This window comes from Falco rusticolus, chromosome 2 (genome assembly GCF_015220075.1).
Source record: "Falco rusticolus isolate bFalRus1 chromosome 2, bFalRus1.pri, whole genome shotgun sequence".
NCBI classification, from domain to species: domain Eukaryota; kingdom Metazoa; phylum Chordata; class Aves; order Falconiformes; family Falconidae; genus Falco; species Falco rusticolus.
Genome location: NC_051188.1, coordinates 20,252,278 through 20,277,829, shown reverse-complemented (window position 1 = coordinate 20,277,829; position 25,552 = coordinate 20,252,278). Strand labels below are relative to the sequence as shown.

Genomic DNA, 25,552 nt, shown 5'->3' with positions numbered 1-25,552 from the left:
CCAGTTCCAGGGAGCCCTATGCAACTTACAGGAGCCACTCAGGAACCTACCTGGGGAGAGCAACACCTGCACAAGTGGTGAGAGCAAGTCAGCACCCCTCTGCACCCCTGCAAACTGGGTACGGGACTGCAAAAACAGGGTCCTCCTCAGTGCCTAAAAGTTTGGGATTTGGAGGTTTCCTCTAAATTCAACCTGTGGCAACTCCAGTAGGCAAGGAAGGCAGCAACTAAGCAGGTCCTGACTTCCCCTTTGATGGGCATTGGGAACCTCATCACCCCTTGGGGAAAGGGAAATCCCCAACAGGACCAGGTTTGGGATATTAAACACTTGAGTATTCACTACAGCAGTGGCCATGTCCCTGCATGGGCCCAGGTGGCTGAGGCTTGCATGGTCAAGGAGAAGCCTATGGTGGAGAAGAAGACAGCAGTCCCATCCCTCACTCCCTGTCCTGCAGCTGGACCAGGAGACGTCCCTCCCTGCAGGTCCCACCAAGCAGCACGTGCAGAAGCATGAGCACTTGTGGATGAGCATGTGTGCAGGCTGGTTGTATGTAACAATTTATTTTAGAGGCATTTCTAACTACAACATTTTTAATGCGTGAAGTAGCTCAAGCACAGCAACACTCCGTGCTGGTTATAGGGAAAAGCAGAACAACTCTGTTTACGTTAAATCCTTATCTACGGGGCATATCCTGCAGCCTCCTATTGATAATTGCCTCTGTCCTTGGACAGCTGGAAACTGGAGCAATTTTTATTACTGGACATCAACAGCAACTTAAAGTTACACACATTGCAGTAGCCCCCTTGTACAGCCTCAGCATACAAACTATTATAAAAACTATTCAGCTGCTATAAAAATTGTCTTTAAATACAGCTTTCATTAATGTTTTATTTTGCATGAGGTCTAAAATCACTTTGTTTGCTTTAAGGCAAAAACAGATGCTAAGGGTATTATATGCTTGGCCTATAGGTCCATGGGGAAAGAGAAACTACTTTAAATTGTTTTCCTGCTCTCAGAAGGCAATGGGATCACATGGCAAGCACTGCAGAAGCACTCTCTGCTAAAAATAGCATAATTTTAGGAAGATATTTCAGTCCTGTCTTGAATTCATTAATTATTTACTTCATCTGCATTTTTTTTAGCATCATCATAAATTTCTATCTTTGCAAGAACAGAACTTCCCCATGCCCCGAAGCAGAAATTTTAAAATAGCCTCTCTTTATCTGGCAGGTTTGATGGATCATGACAGTGCTGTGGTACACTTAACTAGCAGACCTTGAATAAAGGGGTTTGCACGGTACTGCGCTCTGGATGAGTTCAATGGATTTCAAACTTACAAGTTCAATCTCTGTTTTACCAGCTTATCCTGGTTTTAATTTTTATCCTCTTACGACACCACTACATCTCTTTTGTCCTTCATCAAAATTCTCAGAAATTCATGTATAGACAGTAAGTAAATACTTCAACATTAACTTGACCAAGCAATCAGGACACAGGTTGAGATATGTAGGGACACTAACAAGACACCTAGAAATTCTGGTTGTAGTCAGAGACCGCTGGAGTAAATCAGTGCTGGTGACTTTGGACCAGGCCTGCCCTGTAAATAATGTGGGGATCAAAATGCCAGCGTATCCTTCTTCCCATGCCCTGGGAGAACCTTACAATAAAGGCTCATCTAGTACCACAACAGACAGAAGTAGAATCATAGAATCATTTAAGTTGGAAAAGAGCTTTAAGATCATTGAGTCCAACTGTTAACCCAGCACTGCCAAGTCCACCACTAAACCAAGTACTACCACAGCACTACTTAAACTAGCTTACAGTCATGTTTTGAGCACACAGACCTTTACTCAAGCCAGAAATGAGCATAATACAGGGGTGAGGCTGGTCCATCCTGCCAACAAGCACCTTCTCGCCTCATCAGCTTAGGATGAGAAAGTCTTGATGAAAGCCAGCTCTCCCAGTATGGGAAAGACATCCCAAGTGTCCTGCATTTCCCCTTCTGGCTATGACCTTTAGAAAGTCCCTGTATGCACAAGCAAGATTCAGCCCTAGAATACAGCAAATTTTGCATATTTTTATTCTAGCAACTGACCTCTCTATCATTTTTCCAGTACCAATATTTCCTTGCACCATACTTAATGTGACTAGACATCTTTGTCGAAGGCTGACACAAATACCAAACATACCCAACTGGAACAGCGATGGAAAGTAACTTGCATTCCTGCAAAAAGGGAGGCTGCATGCTTTGATCAAATCATCAGGTGCCAAATGATGTGACCTCAAAATTACATAAATCAAATGTTACAACACATACAACATATTTTCTATGAGGACTGTCCATAGAGTATTCCACTACATAGTGATTCCCATTTTACTACATTTCCATGCTTAACCTGTTGGGTTTATTCACCTGTTATTTAACTTGGAGCATTCAAATAACTGAATTGTGCAAAGATATACATACCAGAAGGGCAGAAACCCAAGGCAGATTTAATTCAAAAGTCTGCTAATGCCTGGTCAGTGTTAGTAATCCCAGAATTCCTTCCCCTTCCTACGTTTTCTACCATCTGACCAAGGAGAAAAATAATGTTATCCTGTTTCCAGGTAGATTGATTAAAAGTGAGATCGCAAATTAATAAAGTTACAGCCACCACAACAAAAGATTTGCCACCTTGTTGAAAAATAGATATCTCTTGTGAAGCAGCATATTGGAAATAAGTAGAAATAGGCAAAACATATGTACAGTGCCCAGAGAATGGTCTCATGACTCTAAAGAATGGTAAGACATCTGTGCTGCTTAGTTGTTGAAAGCACAGTACAGGGTCCTGTATAAAACATATCAATATTCTTTTTTTCTTTTAAATAAGCCTACAGAGCTGAAACTTTTTTTTTTTTTTTTTGGTAACCTGACAAAAGGAAACCTCTTTAGATCATCGTTTCTAAAATCACAACAAATTCATTTCATGTCTACCAAACTATTCTGTTCTATGTCACGTATAGTTTTCCCTTTTGCAGACTGCTATGCTGACTCCGTAGAGACACTCCACAAGAAAATACCTAATGCAGAAGTTGAAGCAACTATTAGCAAGGAGTATATCTGATGTAGTCAGCACTTCCTACATACCTGCTGCATGTTATCACCATGTTAATCCACACTCTTAACAAAATCATGTTTAAATATAGTCTCCTAAATAAATTCATGCAAATCCCTCATTATGGCTATATGACACTAATAAAAACAGCAAATGTAGTGAAGAGAAACAAACCCCACCCCTATTCTCATCCAAAGTGGTTTTCTTTGCTCTTCTGCCTACAAACACACAGATTTTACATGCAGTTGGCCCTTCCCATGCTGTAATGCAAACACCCTCTAGAACATACTACATTCAGCTAATAATTAACATTCACCCAGAGCTGTCATAAATAAAGGTGTAGTTCAGCATTTGCTGTGGTGTTGCCTGACCTCCCATGCTAAGCCTGTTTGTGGCTGGGCAGGCAACCTCCAGCCACAACAAGAAGCCAAATACCGGTGTCCGAGCAGTGCCACTTTCCTTTCCAGGTTAGACAGCGATGCCAGGCAAGCCCTGCACATGGAGTGCCTGACTCGGTGAGTGTCGCAGGGTTTTCTTTGAACAGTTCCTCCAAGCAGTGTTTTTTTCAGAATGCTTTGTTTAATAATTTGACAGAACATGGATAAAAGGAAGCAGAAGGAAAAAGAAAGTCTGCCAAAAGGACTAGCTGACTGTGTCAGTGCCTCTCCACAAGCACTTCAGAAAGACAGCAGGAAACCCTGCCCTGCAGGGCCAGAGGAGAGACCAAGCAAACAGCCAGGTACCTGTGCTGCCTCTCACACGCATTTCATATTCCATGGCACTTTTTATAAGATGAGGGAAATTAGGCAAGGTGTCCTGGCAAAACCACAGCTGGGCAATTGCATTCTCCCTACCTGAGGTCACCTTGTGCTTTCAGAGAGATGGAGTATTCATTTTAGTTTCTCCTCCTCAACTTCTAGTTAATTTGTATAAAGGTTTTATTATACATAAAACTGCACTTACAAAAAAAAAAAAAAAAAAGTGTGACCATTCTGTATTGCTGCCATGGAGCAGTTATAAGAGTGCTTAAAGATTAGTATCTTTCATACAAAAAGCTTGTAAAACTCCCCAAGACCTGGCAGAACCTGGTCCCCTTGGGAAATTATCATCAAAAGCTGCAACAACCACACAGATACAGACACCATGATGCTTCCATGTCCTGAAGAAGACGGAAAAGCAGAGCTTCCTCAACAAAGCAAGCGGACTGCAGCATCAACAATAAAAGCCCAGGAAACTGCCAATGTAGGAGGGATTTCATTGCTTCTCCCCTTTGGCCCATTGCCCCTCTTTTCCCCCTCCCTTGCTCTCCACATCATCATGGACCTCCTCTAGAGGGACCAGTCTGGGATCCGGCACTACGCTATACCAGGGCTGTTTGCAGAGCCCTTCTGACATGAACTGCAGGAGGATGAGACACCAATTAGGCCTTTATCCATTTTTGCCACTGCCAAATCCACAGCTCTTGGTTTTACTGATATCCACTCCTTTGAGACTTCAAGTTTGCAGCATCTGTCAAGCTTTAAGCATGCCCTCCCTGAACATGAAATCATTATAGGAAAAACAACCCCACCGTGCCTGAGCTTGCACCTGCCAGCACAGGTTGCCTATCCGCCGCCATGCTTACATCCACAAAGGTTTGATTTAGATCTTCCCAGCCAAGTGCATCAGATGCAAACTCATTTTCACCTAAACACCCAGGGTCTGCTCGTGCTTCTGTTGGAAGGCATGACACATCTCCAGGGGTAGGTCCTGAGGCCACATAAGCTTGCACAGCACTGTTCCTCTGGAAGCTGAAGAGCTTCCTTCTCCAAGCCACAGCAGAGCAGAACTCGGACAATGTCAACTCTTAAAAAACAAACAAACAAGCAGGTGTGTTCCCCTCCCTCCCGCGCCAGCAGGACCGGGCCCACACTGTGCCATTTACTAGTCAAACTTCTGACCTCTATTTTATTTTTGGTTTCCCTGGCACAGTCAAGAACTGCAGTCATCAATGTTATCTAAGCATCTAATTCATAACGCTTGGCTGAACCCTTCCAAGAATCAGAAAGCAAGGTGGTATGCAATCTGATACGAGGGCCGGAGCCAATTTTTAAAGAAGACAGGAGAAAAGTTCCCATCAGCTTAAATGGAACTTGGATCAGGCTTGCAATGATAAAAAGGCAACAAATATTTTAAGACACTAAAAGAACCATTTCAGGCACGCTCAGATTTACTGAAAGCTGTAACTTGAACTAACCCAGCTCCCCACTCCACAAATTCTCTTCTATCAAAAGACAACGTCTGTGTCAAACCAGGGCTGTTATCCTACAGCTACACACATGCTCTTTAGCCTGAAATACTAGTTACGCTTTTAACTGAATAGAGAATTTTAACTAAAACATGCTTCCCTTAAATACAGCTGAGATGGAGCACAGCGTCATAGTGTTTTGTCAGTATTTTTTACTTTCTTTTGTGGTTCTCCATGCAGAGAATGCTGGGTTAAAGGGAAGGTAGCCCTCCTTCAGCAGAAAGTGCTGCCTTTTGCAGGAGCAGCTTAACTCACACACTGAAAGACATTGTAAAGTGGGTGATAAAAAGCACTTCATCTGCACAAGTCTCTACAGTCAGCGAGTCCCCCTCTCAAACTGAATTTATCCATCATTAGCAAAGCACCTTAGCTACAAGGTGTCATCATAAAAACAGCAGAATGCTTGGGCCTTTCATAAAAGCTTTGCCACATGGGCCAAGTGATTATAATAAACATGTAGCAATAAAATTGTGCACTACAGAAGTATCTCATGTTTTATTCTTTCAGCAAGATGACTTGGTCAAGGACTGATGAACAAAAGCCTGTCTCTGTATTGTTATTTACTGCATGTAAAGCTAACTGCTAGGTACTAGCTCAAAGGACAGGGACATCACTGGCCATGCAGTTGTTCTGGATAGGGGGGTCATCAAACAAACAAAGCATCACAGGCTATCACATTCTGGAAAGATCCAGCCCTCCTCGCTGAAATGCCAAACATCCACTGGAGTCTTGGGAATCAATAAAATTGCCAGAGACATTTTAAAACCTACAGTGCATTGGTGGGCAGTAGAGCAAAGGGTTGGTACTCCAAGACCTTTACCCAGCAGGACTCAATTGTGTATTCAGTTTGAACTGTTTAAAAATTAGGCCTTTTAATTTCCCACCTTTTTTGGACACAAGAGCAGGCCAGCATTTCAAAGAGCTGCTGCTGAAGAAAAGATGTCATGTTTGCCCTTTCAGACAGCAGTGCTCCTCCGCTGGCAAGCATTTCATATAAGCAGTCTCTCCAGAGAGGACTCTCTGGACACTTCCCCCGTTCCTTTTCCCAGAAGCAATCCCACCATAAAGTCATGAATCTAGATACACAATTTTTAGTATTTCACTTTCAGAGTAGGATAGAAAAAGATTTCCCTAAGATTTCTCAGAAAATCCACGTATCTTTGGTGTTGCTATGCCCTGACTTAGGTTCTCAGTGATACAGCTGACCCAGCCTTTGAGAAATGCTGGAGGAAGTTGGGTGGCTCTGCTCCTCCATGAGCCCCCTACTCCTCACACACACATGCACATCAGTGGACCTGTCTTTCAATGGGTCAAACTTCAGCCATGCAGTTAATTTCAGCTTTGATGAAAGAAGTTGTCAATCTGTCTGAAAAAAAAAAAAGAAGATACATAATAATAACTTCAACAGAACTGGTGACTGAAGAACTCAAAGACCAGACAGTTGGTCTACCAGGTACCAGCAGCACACAGACCTTCCAAAGATTTTTAAAGTATAAAGAAAAAAAAACCAAACAACCTGATGATTTTGTTTAAACTTTACAACATTTGTATATGCTAAAATGACCCAAAGGATTTTGCTGAAGTCTTCCCCAATAAGTTTCCTGTTCTGAGTCCAGATTATATACCAGATGCTGTCTTAACAAACGCGTCAGCAGGCTAAAATCCCTCTTGCTATGCAAAAGCAATAAACACGTACATGTTAAAAGGCTGTCTTTAGATTGCAGACTCTCATGGGCAGGAACCCTATCTAGATTCAGGTTTTTAAAATGATGAATACAGTAGAGCTCTTATCTTCAGTGGGGTCTGCTGACACAACCATAAAATTAGTTGGTGGTTTTACAGGAACAGGTCCAATCCTGATTCCATTGAAGTCAATGGCATTTCAAACGTAATAGAATCAAGTCAAAATTTCTCCTGAGTCACATTTGCCTCCATAATTGTGTTAAATTTGAAGAGTAAAGTTTAGCAGATTAAAGATGCACAGCCTGGGCCAGACCTCAAAAGCGTGCAGCATCCACACCACAAGCCCAGTTTTTCCTCAGCAGCAGTCATGGAGCATGAATATAAAATCTGATCTTCAAATCAAAAATAACAGCAGAGGTCTGCCTTTATAAAAAGAATTAAAAAGAAACCAAAGGGCTTTATAAAAGGGGGGGAAACGGATTTGCACTGTAACAAGCTTTATTTCTTAAGCTTTTTGAATGTGACACAAATGAACTGCATTACTGCACATCACCAAATCAGCCTGAGCACATTCAAACTGCAAAGCGAATCTCAACCTAGACAAAATCCCTAACGAAGTCCCCGCAGGGCAGACTTTTTCTACTCCGTCTTAGAAAATGATGAATGGTAAATGGGAAAGAGTGCCACATTCACATCCCACTGGCTCCTGAGTCAGAAACAGAGCACATCAGATCTTTATCTGATGCAGCGAATAATCCCCAAACATATCGCAGTGTGTCACTGCACCGCTGGTGATGTTCTTTTAGCATGTCACTTCAACATAGCATTCTCAGATCAAATGAAGACACTGAACCTTTTCACACCTCCGTATCATTCACAGGGCTATAGCTCCAGAAATGTGCAGTGACTGGGGACCTACACAACTGCAAAGATGTGAATCTGAAGGCATTCAAACTGAACATACCCCGCGCGTGCTCGCTGGGTAGGACTCGGGTTTGCGGTGCAGTTATGCCACTTTAACAACCAGCCGCCGTCAACAGCAAGGTACTCAAGCCCTGTCCCACCCCATGCTGTAGGTGATTCCCCCACTGAGCGCTAGTGCTTGCCCAAACAGGCAACAAGCCAGTTCAAGGAGCTAAACCTGCAAAGAAACAACCTTGCAAAAAAAAAAAAAAAAAAGATAAGCTTTCTTCTGTGGCTTTGGGTCCCTAAATCAGCCTCGTGACAGGTCAGATGCGTGCTGGTGTCAGAGCAAGGGAGGAAGCAGAAGCACGCAGCGGAGGCAGGGAAGCAGGGCTGCCTTTTCTGGAAGGGGTTTTCTGCAAGGTGTTAGATCACCTTGGCTGCCTCCTCAAGCAGCACCTCTAATCTCCTGTTTATGTAGGAACACAAAATTGCAGACATGTTTAATGAGGGAAAAGTATATCATTAAATTAAGGTTTGAGGGGGATTTTGCTTTACCAAAGCTTGGCTTTATATACACACACACATTTATAAAAATATACAATTTGTGTAGGAGATATTCTAATACTTTCCTGTTCCAGGCATGTAGTGAGAATCTAAGTTCAGCACAGAATTGCCAACCAAGGTAAAGATCGCTGAGGGCTTTCTCTCATATAAAATTTGCCTCAGACGTAGTAAGCACCTGGAATGAAGTCCTCTGAGCAAAATCAAAGACCTGAGGAAAAGCGTAGTATCTATCCCACAGGACGCTATTAGCAGGTGTCCCTCTTTGGTGACAGGTGTTACAACCTGTGAAATTCTGATTTAAAAAACAGACCGAAGCCTTAGTTTAAAAAGAACCACAACAGCTGCAGTTTCTCACAGAGCTTTCTCCCATATTACCTGTGTTAAGCATATGCATTCACCTACCAATTCTTCCTACACCAGTAGCAACGTCTCAAAAGACCTTTCTTTTTTACAGTGCTTCATACCTTGCTGAGTGGGTTGCAGTTTCTGCTCTCATCACCAACGCCAGCACCTGTGAGGAACACCATTTAACAGTACCCAGCTTTCAGAAAGGCTGCCCACCTGAATTCAGAGAGGCTCTCTGCAAAGGTGAAGTAGATGAGGTTGTAGGCAAATCTTCCCAAGAAACTAAAGTTTCAGGGCTTTTCTCGGACCTATGCCCTCCACAAAGAAAACGTCCACAATTACAAAGCTGTTTCCTACTGTGCAGTGCAGAGAGGAAGCGTTTGTTCTTCATCTCCCACCTCCCTGCAAAAATTCCTCAGACCAGCTCAAGATCTCACTTCCTCATGACCTGAAACTTCCTCATTATCCAGCCTAAGCTTTCCTGTTACCCATTCAAACCAATTCATTCTTGTTCTCTATTTCAAGGACTTTTTTTCTCGCCTTGGTGTTAAACCTCAGTGTATTTACAGAGACGGAGAGCGTACCCTCTCAGTTTTCATTCTGCAGGCTAAACAAGCCAAGATCTTTAGAGTCTATCATCTGATAGTCTTTTCATCCCTCTGATCATCCCAGTAAGCTCCTTCTGCACCTGTTTCAGTTTCAATTCATCTTCTTTAACACAAGTGACCAACTGCACTTTGCATTTAGGCTGGATCCTACCAGTGCTGTACACAGTGGCACCAACAGAGCTCTCCCTGCGCCCCGTGTGAAATATCTTGGGGACTTTAGGTCACCAGGTCCCTTCTGTGAAGCTGCCTTCTGTGCTGAACATACTTCCCAACTTTGCAACAATTTCAATAACACACTGCTACTTTTTTATGACAAGATGTTTAATGTCCCTAATAAAAACAGGGAGTAAAACTAGCCCAGGGGCCAGTCCATAAAAACTCTACTTACAGCTTCTCTCCAGTCAAATACTTTTCAACACTCCCCATTGTTGTCTTCACTTTTTTCACCATCTATCATACAAGTCTTCTACTAACACCCGTTTTACCCACTGTAGCAAATGCTCTCTTCTGCAGGTCATACAGGTTAGCACAATCGTATTTCCCATTTCTAGAAAAAGAAATTCCTACCAAAAATAGAATACTAGGCTTGCCTGAAACTCTTTATCCAGCTTCAGTAAACTCATCTTGTACATACATTCAGGTTGTCCTCTACTCCTTCATTTAAAAGCACGTTCCTATGCCCCGAGCACAACCCAAATCAGACAGATAGCCCTCCCAGCTTCCTAGGTTGTACCTCCAGCCAAACACAAACCACGTGGCTGGAGGTCCACAAACACCTGAAGCCAGCAAACACCTGCATTTCCTCAGCAAGGAGCAAGCTCTCCCTCAGTCGGGCTCGCTCCCACCTTTGCACCACATCTTGCAGTGACCTGGGAGGGAACTGCTGCGGCTGAAGACAGCCCTTCTGCTTGACCACATTGTTTTCCAGTTCCCTGCTTCAATTCATTGGGCAGCAACAGAAATGCTTGTGCCAGCAAAAGGGAGGAGAAGGGTGGCTGGAGGGAAAACTGCCGCTTCTTTTAGCGGTGGTGTCAGCTGCCCTCACTCCCTTTGTTAATTGCACAACAGGGAGCCCCCCCTCCCCGCGCTACCACCCCAAGGAGTCTGTCAGAAATACTGGCTAGCCCAGTCAGCAGTCACATTCAGACTACAATGCATTTACACTCCCACCTGAATACACTGTGTTTGTAAATACTCTTGTTCCCTTCTCATTTATATAGCTTAAAACATTTTTGCCCTGTATTTTAGTACACATTTCAGGGCCCCAGTCAGCTTTCTTGCAGCAATTTCCATTTTATCCCCGTGCTTCCATACTTCTAAGGCACAGGCTTTTCTGCAACCTGCCCTCCTGCCATTCCTCACAGACCCTCTGCCAAGCACCCACAGCCTACTAGCTTCAAAATCCTCCCCAGCAGTTTCACACTTACTGGGATACCATTTCCACAGGATTTCTACATCTCTGATGAAGTTTCAAGTTTCCTCCACATCGAGAGCCATAAGCACGTTTTTGAACTGGGCCTCTTCAGATCCCAAAGTTTGCCCTGTCAGATCAGCTACAGGCCTGTTTCTCACAACTCTTCTGCTTAAAGTGGATTTATCCAGGAAGATACAAGTCACTGCTACTGCTGAGAGACACCACAGGGTTTTTGATCACGGGGTGGCCAGGTTTCCCTGAGCAATGCTGCTTGTGCCTTGGGCACCACCTCACCACTCCTCGCCACTCAGCTGCCCCAGGAGCTGCCCTCTGTCTCGCCACCATTTGTACCATTTACCAAAAGGTGCTTTATTATTTTATACACAAGCAGGGTGTTAAACCTGCTGCCACAGCCGTTATCCCTTCTGGGATCTGACAACTTTCAGTCTAGAACCCTGCACCTTCACTCAGGGAAATTGCATTTCATTCTTCCTCCAAAAATTATGCCCTGTAACTGTCCTGTATCCAAGCTCACCTCAGCTACAGGCATCTGCGTGTACACTGATGAATAGATAATCCAAATTATTTTTTAAAAATAATCAATCTGCAGCATATGGCATCGCTTTAGATCGGAGGTGTTTAACAGGAAAGCGTGAATGATATTGCAGGGTAATTTATTTATCTATCCTATTGTTAGATATCTGTAATAACTGTATACTTGGCCCACATGCTGCTCCCTACACGCACCTTCAACCTGGTTTTTTCTTCACGTTGTTTCCGTGCACCTTGACCTACCATTTGAAGGGCTGAACAATTACTCTCCCTTATTTGCATGGGAAAGTAAAAGATATTTTTACAATGCAGCAAAACAAATTGTTACCTATGCCAAGTAATTTTCAGTAAACTATGAAAAACTGCCCCTTTTCTGTCCAAAAAGTTTCTGTTCACCCATCTTTGTAGCTGCATAGTCCTTCCAGGACTGTGGTGACCCAAAGAAAAGCAGAAAACACTGCAGGTGCAGCCTTGCTGGGACAATAAAGAGGCGTATCATCACCTCCCCACACGCTTACTGGGAAAACATGTTTCCTCAAGGACAGTACTTTCTTTCCTTCCCAGTAGTTTTGGGAGCAAAAGACAGGTTTAGTGTCCCAAGAACATTGGGACAAACAAGTTTTTAGATAATTTTTTGAAGGACAGCAATGCATTACCCTGTTGAAGCAGTCCTAAATCCCCCTTTTCTGCACACACCCTGTAAGTCTGAAACCCAAAGGTGAGGAGTCTGCTTCCCTGGCTCCAGATCTGGGTGGGCTCTTTGGCTCCGTCCCAGCTGCTCCGTGGACACACGAAGCCTCTCTCCTCTCCTCTCCCTGCAGAATTCTAGCCCCCTCTCCCTTCCCCAGAACCTCCATCATCTCCCCTCCCACCTTCCTCCTCGCCCCTGTACAGCTCCCCTTGTAGCTGCTCCAGATCTTCCAAGTCCCAAGTTTGCTCCTGAGCACTCAGCCTGAGCTGCCTTTTCCACCTGCCAAGGACACAAGGCACAATGGAGACATCAGCGTTTCACAGCATCATAGAGTCATAAAATGTTTTGGGTTGGAAAGGACCTTTAAAGGTCATTGAGTCCAATCCCCCTGCAATGAACAGAGACATCTTCAACAAGATCAGGTTGCTCAAAGCCCATCTAACCTGACCTTGATTGTTTCCATGGATGGGGCATCTGCAACCTCTCTGGGCAACCTGTTCCAATGTTCCACCACCCTCATCGTAACAAATTTCTTCCTCTAGTCTGAGAAGAGGAGTGGGGTAGATCTGTGTCCATGGGAGAACAGTGGGACAGGCATGCAAGCAGCAGGATGTAGCACACCTCTTTACTGCAGGAGAGCCTGGGACAGCGAGGGCAGCTGAGGCAAGGATGTCCATGGTCCTGCTGTGCTCAAAGTAGCACAGCACTGCCTCAGAGGAAGCCTGCAGTGCAAACTGATGGGCATCCCCTGGTGTGGGTGCTCATCACTGCCTGCCATGTGGGTGCCAACTGTTGATATTCCTAAGGCTACATAGGGACAGCCCATGAAGGTATGAAGGTCATGGGACTGATCAGGAAGACCTCCATGGCATGGCACTGAGGAGCACAGCTAAGACGCATTTGCTAACACCCTTGCCAGAGCTGTTGGCAAGAGCCTTTTGGCACTGAGGAAGGAAAAAGGTCTTTGTGTCTCCTCTTAACACTCTTCAGGTCCTATCTGTAGTTTGGATTTTTTCCTCCTCTCCAGTGACAAGCACAGTAGCTGTTGTGAAACATGATGAGTCATAGCTGCAGGCTGCAAGGGGAAGGCAAGGTAAAGGGAGAGCAGGAACAGAGTGAGATGGAGGGAAAGCTGCGGTCACTAACCAGCCTCTAAGTCATCGTCTACATAGCTACCGCTGGCTTTTCTGCAGTACCACATACATATATGTTCAGCTCTCCTTGGTTAAACCCACAAGATGAGGAGGAACTTGAGAGCATCTCCCCTATGTTATACATCGCTGCCTGAGAGCAACAGGAGTGTCACTGTGCTCTTTTAACCAGAAGATGTAGTAGGAACTGCCCCCTGTAATGGTGGCAAGTTGGGAAGAGTTTGTCAGGTAGCTAATCTGGGAGGACAGCAGTGCTTTAAGAAGGCCAAGAGGAACGTGTCTGGATCAAGATACACTGAAATTGTCTTTACTGTTGCCTTTCATGAAAATTGGCAGCGATCACCCATCCTGGCTGTTCTGCTTCGCCATATGTCCCATCTCCAGTGGCACCACAAATATGCTGGGAAAAATCTTCCTGTGCCAAATGTTTCAGACACAAATATAGAAGGATAGAAGTCTTTTCCATAGCTGATTTGAGTCACATCTAATATATTTTTCGTGCAGTAATTTGCATATAAATGTGATAGTGTCATAGACACAGGGCATCTATTCTGGCAGTGTCAAGTGCTGCAATACTGAATGCCTGCAGAAACACACCTGCTAAGATCCACAACGCTGATGCAGAGCAGGAATTTCTTCAGTTGCTATTCAGTTCTGCATGGGAAAGTTTTCCCACCTTACAAAACACACTCAGCCTCCTAAGCGTACCTGCTCCATGACAAAGCTGATGCTATTCACAGCCCTAAGTGAAGAAACCAAGACAAAGGGACCCACCTCCCAGCATGGGCAGCACAAGGACAGCTTGCTGGTGCTACAGAACAGTTCAACTCAAGTGACCGCTCTGCTTAATTCAGGTGAAAAACTTGAACTTCAGTCTTTTACGTATCAGCCTTGAAACTAATTTCATTTAAACTGACCTTCCCTCTCACCAGAAAGATAATTCTGTGCAGGATTGTGCCTTGCTTCTGGTTCAAACTGCAACATTTATTCCTATCAGAGAACTTCACTTTCAATTAATTGCATTTTTTGACCAAAACCAAAAGCAAAACACTGTCACTTAAAAATGTCCAGCCAATTCTACACGAAAATCTGCTCTGAGGCCTGCTTATCTCAGTGTTTCTACAAGGGCTGACAGTTGCTGAAATATAGGCACTAGGATTGCTAGTGTTGACAAGGCTTTAAAGCATCGTCACACTGACTAGCCATTAGAGGTTATATTTCATTGGAAGTAATGTAATTCAATTACCATCACTCTTTAGTATGTCCCATCTCTGGAGGCTGACAATAAGCCATATCATCCATCAGATTTTAACCTGAACTTTGCATTCTGGCCCTATAGATTGCCAGTTCGCCATTATGAATGGCTTCATATTTTTAGCATCATTTCTTAGGGAAAAGAGGTTATCCAATTATATAGTACATCCATCTGCCTGCCTGTCTGTCCTTCCTTAGCTTTTCAACCAGTTTCAATCAGGAGGCAAAGGTCTTTAAGAAAATTAAGTTCCTATCAGCTTTGCAACTAATCAGAGGCAGGGTAAAGAAGAGAGAGCATTTGCACATCCCGCTTGGGAGTGGTGAGCTATGTAATCCCCGCAAACTGCAAATCCAGTGAGCATGGACAGCTAACACTGTCTCTTTCTCCATGCAAGGAACACAAAAGGCTGGGAAATTTGTGTTACTGCAGGGACAGAAGGTCAGGGAGACCCATGTCTTGGACTGTGAGACACAAACCCCTAGGAAAGCAGGCTCCTTTAGAATGGCTGTTCATGGAACAACTATTTTATTAACACAGTGAGCTTAGTAATACATAAAGAATTCCTTGCACACATTTCTTCAGCAAAGGACGTTTTGAGTAATCCACTCTGATAGGAAAGCAAGTGTTACATCACTTTTCTGTGCAACTTATATTTTGTGCTTGCAATATGTTTGACTAAGTCCATACATTTAAGCTCTATTAATAACCACATTTTCTTTTTCTGAATATTTGAAGTGTACAGCAACTGATACACTATGTTTATCTGTTTAAAAGATTACTCTTACTGATGATTATTAACATTACTGATTCATATTACTGCTGTTCTGCCTTTTTGCTGCCTAACTGAGCCATAACGGTACTCATGACTTCACTGGTTCTTTATCCCATTCATCAGCTGCACAAGGATTGTGACTTAAGACAACTTACTCCTCACAGGCAACATGTTTACATCTGTCATTGCACATCTGTCTCCCTTTCCCTCTCCCTTTCTCTTCCTTTCCATCCTTCCAATATTTTCTTCTTTCATATTGCCATTTGTGCTAATTTTCTGGCCTTTCCCACTCACTGGTTCTCACTGTCTCTGCACCTTCCCTACTCCCATGTCCACACATTCTCCATCCCAGCCTTTACCCTCATTCTACCGCCTCTTTTTTGCCTTCCACACACACTGTCATGATCTGTACCTTCTGGCTTCCTCCCCTAGCCTGCTCTTGTTCAGAAGACAGTCCCCTTCCCCGCTCTACCTTCTTCTCTCACACAAAATGTTAACTAGGAAGGGATCAGTGAACCCAGGCACCCATACAAAAACACTTCCGCTGGACTTCCTGGTCTCTCTTCCTCACACTTCTCCATGGACCACGTATACGGAAGCTGGACTTCCTTCTCACTCCTTCCATTTTCACCTGCCCATTGATCACCATCTTCTCATGTGTCCTCCCTCTATCCCTGCTGTCCCACTCAGTTCCCTCCCAGTCACCACTGCTCCCCTCTGACACCTGTATCTTCAGCTATAGCCAAAGCCACTCTCTGTCACTGTAACTCCTTTTTGAGTGTCTCTCTTTGCAACATTTACACCATCAGCTGAGTGTTGTCACCTTCTCCTCTGTGCCTCTAACGAACCCCAGTGGATACACAGCCTCCCTCCACTTTACACATTTGCTTACCCTCCGACCTGTCACCCTCTTCCTCAAATGCAACTGCTGCTCTAGTCCTTGTCAACTTTGGAGGTTGATACTGTACTGCTAGAAAAGGTTGCCTTCTGCTGTGTGGGGAGTTACCTGCTCGACTTCAGATTCCCCCACCCACGACCTGCCCAGGGTGTGAACCCCGGTGTACATCAGATGTCTTGAGTACTCCCAGGTCAGGGTCACGCCGCGTGCATGCATGCACACACACACATTCTTCTCTGCTGCAAGACAGCCTGTGTTGCCCAGAACCGTCACCCATCAGCTGCAGGTAGGCTGCTTCGCCAGCCTAACTCCCACATCTGAAATACCAAGTTTTACTCCTCCCTCCCACCCGTTACTCACTCCTGCTGCCATCCCTCAGGATGCACCAGCTGAAGTTTCAGATCAAGACCATCAAGCCTCTTGCCCTCATTCCTATACTTTTTATAACTTTTATCTACTCCTATTTCTCATTTTCTCATGCACATATGCCACTCTTTACCTCCCCCTCCACTTTCTTTTGTCAATTCCTAGAAAGCTCTCTGCCTACACACAAGAGGCAGCGACTTTGTCTTGGTTTAGGTCTCTACTGGAAGGACACATTTACAAATCTTACAGTACATCCTTTAGTCTTCAGTGACCAGCTCTGGCCATCAGTCTCCAATTGCCTGTATCTAAATTGTCATCCGTCCTCGTTATTACTCACTCCCGATTGTGCCACCTTTTCCCTCTCCCGTGTTCGTTACACCACCCACAGGGTCTTGTTTCAAATTAGACTGCAAGACATTTAGAGCAGAAGCAGTGCTTGTACAGCACCTAGTGCAACGGGGGCTTATAGAAGCTAGCAAGTATTTTCCCCACAGCTTGTAAGGTTCATGACTGCCCAAGGCCAGCAGGAACTTACCGAGCCGTACAGTTCCCCTTTCTCATTCATTCCAAGGTAGAGTCCACTGTCGACTCCTCGGATGCTGACCAAGCCCACTGCTATACTGATAAATTCCAGTATACCTATAAAATGCAGGAAAAAACAAACAATGTACATACTGTTTCCATGGAAATATTTTTTTTTTCAGGTGTGACTGATCCCTGAATGACAAGCAGATATTTTCAAAGATGTTTTCCTATTTTCAGAGTTGTTTGGAGGAAGATGAAGAACAAGCAAATACATTTTAAAGTATGATAGCTGAACAGTGAAGTCCTTGAGTCTCTGCTAGAATGATGCATTGCAGACAGCATTAATGTACCAAGTTAAAAAATTACTCTCAAACTTTCTCATAATTTCTAAACACAGATCTAAAGTTCAGTCATATTCTGATTTGTACAACAAATAATACATTCAAAGAAGAAATACCCAAGTTTTTAGATGGCCAAAATTAGCAGTATTAAAAAGCCTATGAAATTTTTCTGGCAAAATGAATTCTAAAAAAAATACATTTGAATCAGAATTGTGAGATAAAAACAACATTACACATGAAACCAAAAGATCTACTTCCAGGCATCAATGAATTAAGAATACGGGGAAAGGTTTACTCACAGTATGATCTCCCAGAGGCTTGAGAAAAGAAAATCCTTAGTACAGTCCAGTCTCACACATTTCTGTCTAGATAGTAACTGTTCTCTCTGGTGTGTTATTTTTTACTCATCTCAAATTCAAAGCTTAAAATACTCTAAACCTAAGTAATAGTGTATAAATGATTAAGTCTTCCCATGCACGCAACGGCAAGCTCACACAGACATTTGTGCAGTGGAGATAACATTTTGCAGAAAAGCACTGCATCTGCAAAGCTCCTGGGTTCAGCATCAGCGCGCACAGTAGAGCAAGTATCTGTCTCAAGTATCAGCTCATCTAGTTCTGAGGGTTTGGGGTTTTTTTTTTGGCAGCCTTCCCTGCAAATTGCTTACCTCTTCAATGAGGATGCTACCAGCCAAACCTTGTGTGAACCTAGAAGTCTTGTGGAAAAAATGGAAATTGCTTCCTATTTGGGAGTGCTCGTGTAAGACTGTCATGATTTCACAGGAGTTATCCAGCAACATTCAGAAGCACGCTGCTGCATTACGCTACTTTCTGAGCCACAAAATCAAGCACAGAGTAGCATTTTCCAGATATTTTGTGAATTTTCATGTCTAAGCACAGCATGTAACTATTTTTAAAGCTTATTGGAAACTACATTTACATGAAATAATATAATAACAGTATAGTATGTGTTGAGCCTCACGTGGCCAATAAAAAAGCACTTTCATGGATTTTTTTAACAATTAATTTGGCATCTCCCACAAAATAGTTGTGCACTAATCAATAACAGGCATGAATCACATAAATCTAACACAGCAAAATCTGAAGCCAATAGGGAAAATTTATGGCCAAGCTAATGTAAAGATGAAATGTATTCCCTGTAAGGGATTATTGATCATTACCTTATATATTATTCAGTACTACAAACACCATAGTCTTATTGTTTTGATAACCCTGTTTTAAGGCCTGGGCATCTTAAATTATTCTCTACATATGCACAAACAAAAAAATACTGGGAGGAAATATTTATAATTATGGATGGTGGGTTTTTTAAGTAATAAAAAGTGGTAGTATGCTGTTTATATGCTATATGCAGTATCTGAGATACAATCGACCCATTGAAACAGCTTAAACATTCCTATTATATCTGGATAAGCAGTGCTTCCAGATTTCTTACTAAGGCTTTTTCTGTAAAGCTTTTACCAAACTATCATATTACCTGATACATATTACCAAGCAATTTTAACTGAGGTTGAATCTTAAGCATGTATTATACCATGCTATAGCTAAGTTAGCAAGTCTGACATCTTTCACATCAGTAGAAATGTAGTCTTTAATTGCTGTCCTCATTTCAAACATGTGGGTATATGCTGCTTAGTGTGTCAAAAGAACAAAAAAGCACTGTCACATCCTATTGTAAGTGCAGAAGAATAATTTAAAGTACTGGGCAAAGAGCATCCATGTATTTGAGATCAGAGTAGACATTTCTTCATCTGAAATATTCAAAAGCCTATTCACAGCAAGTTTTATGTGCCATGCTGTTAAGTCCTTCAAGATATTACCTGGAGCCAAGCATGCAGTCTTACACAAGTCTTGCCAGTTTAAGGATTGCATGATTTGGCCCAACACTCCTGTGAATATTTGCACTGCATAGTTTTTGTAATACACAGATAGTGCTTAGGACCTGAACCAGATATTAAAGTAGATAGATATTCCTCTACAAAATGAGGCTGGACCAAATGAAAAATCAGGACAGCTCCAAACTCCAAAAGCTAGGGCCCTATTTATAGCTAAAAAATGGGAAAGAGAAGAAAAATGGGAAAGAGAAGAAATGACTGTCTTAATACATGGGATTCTGACTATCTTCTTGTCAGACACGGAGCATTTTCTTTAATGAAACCACTTCAAGGCAAAGACCCACTCCTCCACAAAGAGGGCAGGAAGAAAGTTTTGGGGAAAGTTGTTCCTTGCATGTCCACAGCAGCAGCACCTTCTGCCGCATGATCCAGCTTTGATGGTGCTGAGCGGGTGGGCCAGCCCTGCTCTGCTGCCAGGCTCAAGGGGAGAGGAGCTGGGTCATTGACACAAATTTCAACTTTCTTCTGGTTTAGCTGGGGTGAAGGCCAGACCTACAGGAGCATTTGCCATGGCTTTAAGCAACGAACATCTCTGCAGCTACACATCTTTTTGTTGTTGCTGTTCCGCTCTTTGCACATTTTTGTCTTTGGCTATACATGGGCTCTCTTTGTACTGCTGGATTGAAGCAGTTGAGCTTCCACTTCGCACCCTACACGCCATCTACGACAACGAATACGGTAAACAAGCACCTCTGCCAGCCACTTCTTTGTAGGACTTCCAGGGACCCGCGGGCTGCGCTGCCCCGCACCTCGCAAGCCACGATTCACCCAGGGAAGAGCAGAGGGGCGAGGAAAGCAGAGCCCTTGGTGGCCAAGAAGCTGCCGGGGGGGTCAGCGCGGTGATGGGGCGAGGGCAGGGGCTTCCCCAGCGTCACCCTGCCCCCGCCGCCGGCCGAGGCTGCGGCGCTCGGCTGAGCAGAGCGTTCCGCCCGGGATGCGTCCCGCCTGGCGCAGCTGTCACCGCTCCGCCCGCTCCCCCACATGATGCCAATTAAGAGACGGGAGCGCAGACAGCCACAGCCCCCCAGGAGGCAGCAGGGCCCTGCTTCAGTTTCAGGCTCTTACAGAGCTCTTGTCCGTTCCCCCCCCCGCCCCCAGCCGCCCCGCATCCCCTCCCCTCTGCAACGCTCAGTAGCGGGGCAGACTGCGGGGGCTGCTCGGGGCTCTTCCCTCCCCCTAAAACCTGGTCCCCGATTTCCACTCCCGGGGGCCAGAGCCCTCCGCATGCATCACACGCCGCCCCTCCGCCCCGCTCTGCCGGCTCCGCCCGGAGACAGCACGGCGGGGGGCGGGGGGGGGGGGGGGGCGGGATGGGGGGAGGCAGCCCCAGCCCCCCGCACCAGCAGCGGGAGAGGCCGCAGGGACCCCTCAGCCGCAGCCGCCCCCCGCCAGCCCGGGAGCCGGCGCAAGCAGGGCGAGCTGGAGGCGCGGGGGGGCGGGCGGCTGCGCGGCTCCCGCAGACGATGAACGCAGCGGTTCCTTGTAGCAGCAGGTCCCGGGGTGCGGAGGTCACCTGCTGACAAGCTTTTTTTTTTTTTCCTTTTCCTGCATGCTCCTATTTTTTTAATGCTGTGCATGCAGTACTTGTGCTGACGCAGAGAGGCACGCCTCTCCGCTGTTACAGAGTTCCTGAATTTACAATGACTCCACTGTCTAGCAAATGCCCTAGACTAAAGGAGACTGCATCAAAAAATTTTCTTTTGTGACCCAGGAGAGATAAAGCTTTGATCACCTGGGATCGCATTACGGGGGGGACCGAGCCGGGGTCTCCCGGGGAGCTTCTCTTTTAGAGATGGACATCTTGCTGCAGGAATTGCGAAATGCCAGGGCTCCCAGAACCGGGCGAGTATAGACACACAATATGGCTCGGTTTATTGTATGCAATAGGCACACATCCAACATAGCATCACAGAAGAATTACTCTTATCTGATGTCTCTCCAGAGGTGTGTGCGCGTGTGTGTGTGCGCGGGGAGGGGGATTCCCACAGGGCAGAGCCCAGAGAGGAGTTTACGCGCAGCCCCCGGGGTTTTTTCTTTGTCCTCCTTATTCCTAGAGGAAAACTTCCTTCCGACTCGTGTGTCCCGTGTCCGTCCCCCCCCCGCCACACACACACACACGCAGATTTCCCGCACACGCTCAGAGGAGCCCAAGTTAGCCCGCTCTCCCCTGGGCAGCTCCCGAGTTGGGATGCAGACCTTCCCAGGATCATCAGAAGATTTTACAACCATCAAAACCCAAATAGCATCTGCTAATCGGTGACCTCCCGGCGAACACAACAGCAATGTCACGGCACCGATACAAAAGCATCGAGATCCCCGCCCCCAAATAAGCCGGGAGCCCCAACGCATCCCACAGCTTTGCCGTGCCCGGTCTGCCCGACCCCGGACTGAGCAGGCGCATCACCGGCGCGCTCCATGCGGGAAGAGTTATCACGAGGGTGCATCCTGGGGAGGAGAGGGCGATCAAACCGAGAAGGAAAAAAAAAAAATCTATTTAAAGCCAAGGCGCTGCAAGGGCTGGAAGAGCTGCCCCTCGGAATTGTCAGCTTCCTACAACTGCGGCTGGAAAGCCATTTTTAAAAATAGACGCCGCGAATAATGTGGTCACGGCCGCCTTGCGAAGGGAGCAGCTGGCGGCCCCCCCCGGGGCGGCGGGGCCCCGCGGTGCCGCCCCCCCAGCCCCGCCGCCGGTGCCCTACACCTGCCGCCGGCCCCGGCAGGGGCAGACCTGCGGCTGCGGCTCGGCAGCTCCGCACGGCGCCTGCCAGTGTCGAGGGAAATGCCTAGAGGCAAAAATCCCCCGTTCTCCTCACTGCCTAAAACACTTTCCGCACTTTTTCTCGCCAGCCAGCGTGGATGTCGGATCCCCGGGAGAGCCATGACGCTCCCCCCCCCCCTCCCAACCCCCAACCCCGGGGACCCCGGGCGGGCTAGCGGCGCGGGAGGGAGGGAGGCAGAGCCTGGGAGCAGGGAGAGTGTCAGGGAGCAGCGGCTGGCGAGGGATGGAGGATAAACCTGCGACCATGCGAGCCTCAGCCCTCTTCCCACCCCCCCCGCCCGCCCCTTCTCTTCTGCGCCCTTTGGAGATCATCTCCTGCAACACCGACATCATCTAAACAGCTTCACAAAGCAATAAAATATAGCTTAGATATCGCTCAACATCTGGCATTAAAATACGAAGAGAGAGGGGGGGGGGGGGAAATCACCACAGGACTTTGTTTTTACGACCGAATTTAAGTGCTGTCAGGTTGGTTCACTCACAAGTTAACTCCTTCCAACAGCTGGGAGCGTGGCGAGCTAACCTGGCGTATTTTCCTCACCCTCCCTTAAAAAAACCCCCCACAACCAACACCAAAACACAACAAAACAAAGAATCGGCTGGTCCAGGCTGTTTGAGTGACTTTGGCACGTTGGATCTGGCGGGCCTTTAAGAGCCTCCCCGGCAGCAAAGCAGCCCGCAAGCCCACGGGACTGGGTGTGCGGGTGTGCATGGCCGGGCTCCCAAGAGTGGCCGAAGCCATGAGTCCTGCAGCCCTCGCTGCTGAGTCACAAATAGCGTCCCCTGGAAATGAAACCCAGGGAATGCTCCTTCAGACTCGCCGCTGCCAGCCTGACACGCCAGCCGGCTCGGCAGAGGCCGGGTTTGGTGCAGGCTTCCCGGCGGGTGCGGGGCAGCGCGGCCCCCACCTGCGCTCCCTCTCTACCGGGGCGCCGGGCGCGCCGCACGGCTGCGGGCTGCGGGCCCCGCTGCGGGCTGCGGGCGCTGCCGGTGGATGCTCGCCGAGAAGCCCGATAGGCTGGGTTTGCAATTCAAGCAGTTACTAGGGCAGGTAATCGGCAGGGAAAACGAAAGAAAAGCCCTCGTTAATTTGCGTACAGGACGACCGCCACTCCCTTCAGGAAACTCGGTGGATTTTAAATTGTAGTGGTTAATGATTAAAACCCCTTTAAACTCGCGAAATCAAACCGTTCAGCAGAAACGTCCTAGGCAAAAATTCCACCACCGCCACCTCCCAGTACGCGTCTGCTCTCAGGCAGAACTTGGGGGCTACGCAAACATCGCTACCAAACACCCGGCGACTTCGGCGAGGGCTCCTGCTCCGCTGCGGTGGTGCCGCTTGTGTCCATCTGCAATCCCGGACACGTTCATTTTTCCCCTCGGTGGCTCAGCCATCGGCACAAACCCCCCTCCCCGCCCGCCTCGCACCCCCCCGCCGTCCCCCCGCCCGCAGTTCTTCCCCATTATTTCATCACATGACCACTGAAGGGTTAAGGATAATACCTACCAAATCTGCTGTGGTCTTGCCTGGTTCCCTGGATAGTACCATTGGGGAAGATTTCTAAATGAAATCCAGTCCTGCAGTATAGCTGCCTCCGCCTGAGGATCCCCTTTAAATGGTCCAAGTCCGTGACCGCAGGCCCCCTGGGTAGCCCACCTGCCTCAGACTGACCCAGGTGGTCACTTAACAAAACCGGACTATCCACCGGCAAAACGGGCACATTCCCAAAGGGTACTGCATCCTGCACACCGAAATAGTTCCCAACTTCACCTAAGGGAGCCATCAGAAGATTCTGCTTTTAGAGAATAAGAATAAACAATAATGATGGTGCCAAACCCAGGAGATATAAGATTAGGTATATTCCACTCCTCTCCCCTCCCTAGCGCAGTTACAGAGAAAATGTTCTTTCTTCAATCCATTAAATGCATAAATAAAAGTAATATTCTGTTTTGACTGGTACAGGTTCAAGGTCAAACCAGTTAGTCTAAGAAACCACCACTTTATACTCACACACTGACATATTTATAAACATATAGATGTGTATATCTATATAAATGCATATATCCCCAGCTCTTAGCAAGCAATACGGTCTTCAGCCCATCCAACTGTAATAAAGAAAAAAATCCGTAGTTTCTCCATTTGGTTTAAGATAAGAATGACCATAGCAACTTAAATACCTAGGCGTTATAGGGATTTTTTTTTAAGATGCACAGGCTACGTCAGGATTTATGGATTCTGACTCCAGAAAGGCATGCGCTGTTTTTACTCTATAACAGACTGCATACATCAGCATGAATCCTGCAAAGGGGGAGGGGGGAAATCTCACGTTGTTGGCTGAGATAAATCCAAAAAAAAAAAAAAAAGGAAAAAAGAAAGAAAAAAAAAACTTTTGACGTCCAAATCTATTATCCAGAATTCTCAGGAGGCTCAGCAGATGTCCACTGGTTTAGGATTATTGACGATCCACAAGCAAAGCAGCAACATACAAGTGCTTGTGTCTTTCTTGGCTGGCTCGAAACAGGTGTTGCTTCTGCAGGGCTCCCTGTGAAATGTTGTACTCCAGCACTGAGCTGCAGCTCTTGACTGTGGATCTCCATCCAGCACGCAGAGTGGCGCAGGAAGAGGCATTGGGCTGGGTTTAAGGTAGTCCTGATTGCTGCTGGAAGGATTCTCCGAGGTCCTAGCGCTCAGCCCTACCTGCTGCAATACAGAGCCGCTTCCAGCGCTAAGCACGGCGTGGAGCCGCTCTTACTGCTCTGCGGCAGCGCGGCGCACGCAGGCAAATAAATAAATAAGTGGGCGAAACTTTGGGGGAGGAAAAAAAAAAAAGCGGCGCGATGCTAAATATACCGAGCCCGCCCGCTGCGGGGAGCGGGCTCCTCGGGAGATGCCCGCATAGCCCGAGTCCCCCTTGACATTGGCGGGGGGAGCAGGGCGGGCAGCGCGCTGCCAGCGGAGCCCGGCCCCGGCCCCACCGCTCTGCCCCGCCGCAGGGGGGGCGGAGGCGCGGCCCCGGCCCCGGCCCCGGCCCCGGCCCCGGCCGCCCCGCTCCTCAGGTAACCGCGCTGCCGCCGTCCCAAGTGGGGTTCAAACTCGGCTCGGGGCGGCGGACCGGCGGGGTCGCGGGAAGTTTGGGAGCTGGGTTGGGGGGTAGGGCGTTATCGCTCACGCCGCATTTTTTCCCGTTCTCCCCCCCGCCTCCCCGCCCGGCTGCCCGCTGCGCTCCCGCTCTGCCCCTGCGCTACCGGCGGCGGCCGGGTGCCGGGGGGGCAGCTTCGGGGATGCCGCGGCGGGAGCGGGTCGCGCCGGGACCACCCGCCGTCTCCGCCCGGGGCGCTCCGGGGGCCGCGGCTCCCCGCGCCCGCGCTCGGCACAAGTTTCCAGGAGCGCGATGGAGGGAAGGG

The 25,552-nt window shown here is 46.8% G+C and overlaps 1 protein-coding gene across 1 annotated transcript in view; it reads right to left on the bottom strand.

Annotated features, from left to right (window-relative positions):
- Nucleotides 1-24,902, bottom strand: part of FGF9 (fibroblast growth factor 9) — a 29,302-nt gene extending 4,400 nt beyond the window's left edge. Inside the window, exons 1-2 of the mRNA XM_037376533.1 lie at nucleotides 23,655-24,902; nucleotides 17,123-17,226 (exon numbers count right to left, since the gene is read on the bottom strand). Coding sequence (XP_037232430.1) covers nucleotides 17,123-17,226; nucleotides 23,655-23,931 — 381 coding nt within the window. The 5' untranslated portion in view covers nucleotides 23,932-24,902. The remainder of the gene's footprint in view (nucleotides 1-17,122; nucleotides 17,227-23,654) is intronic.
- Between the last annotated feature and the right edge of the window lie 650 nt (nucleotides 24,903-25,552).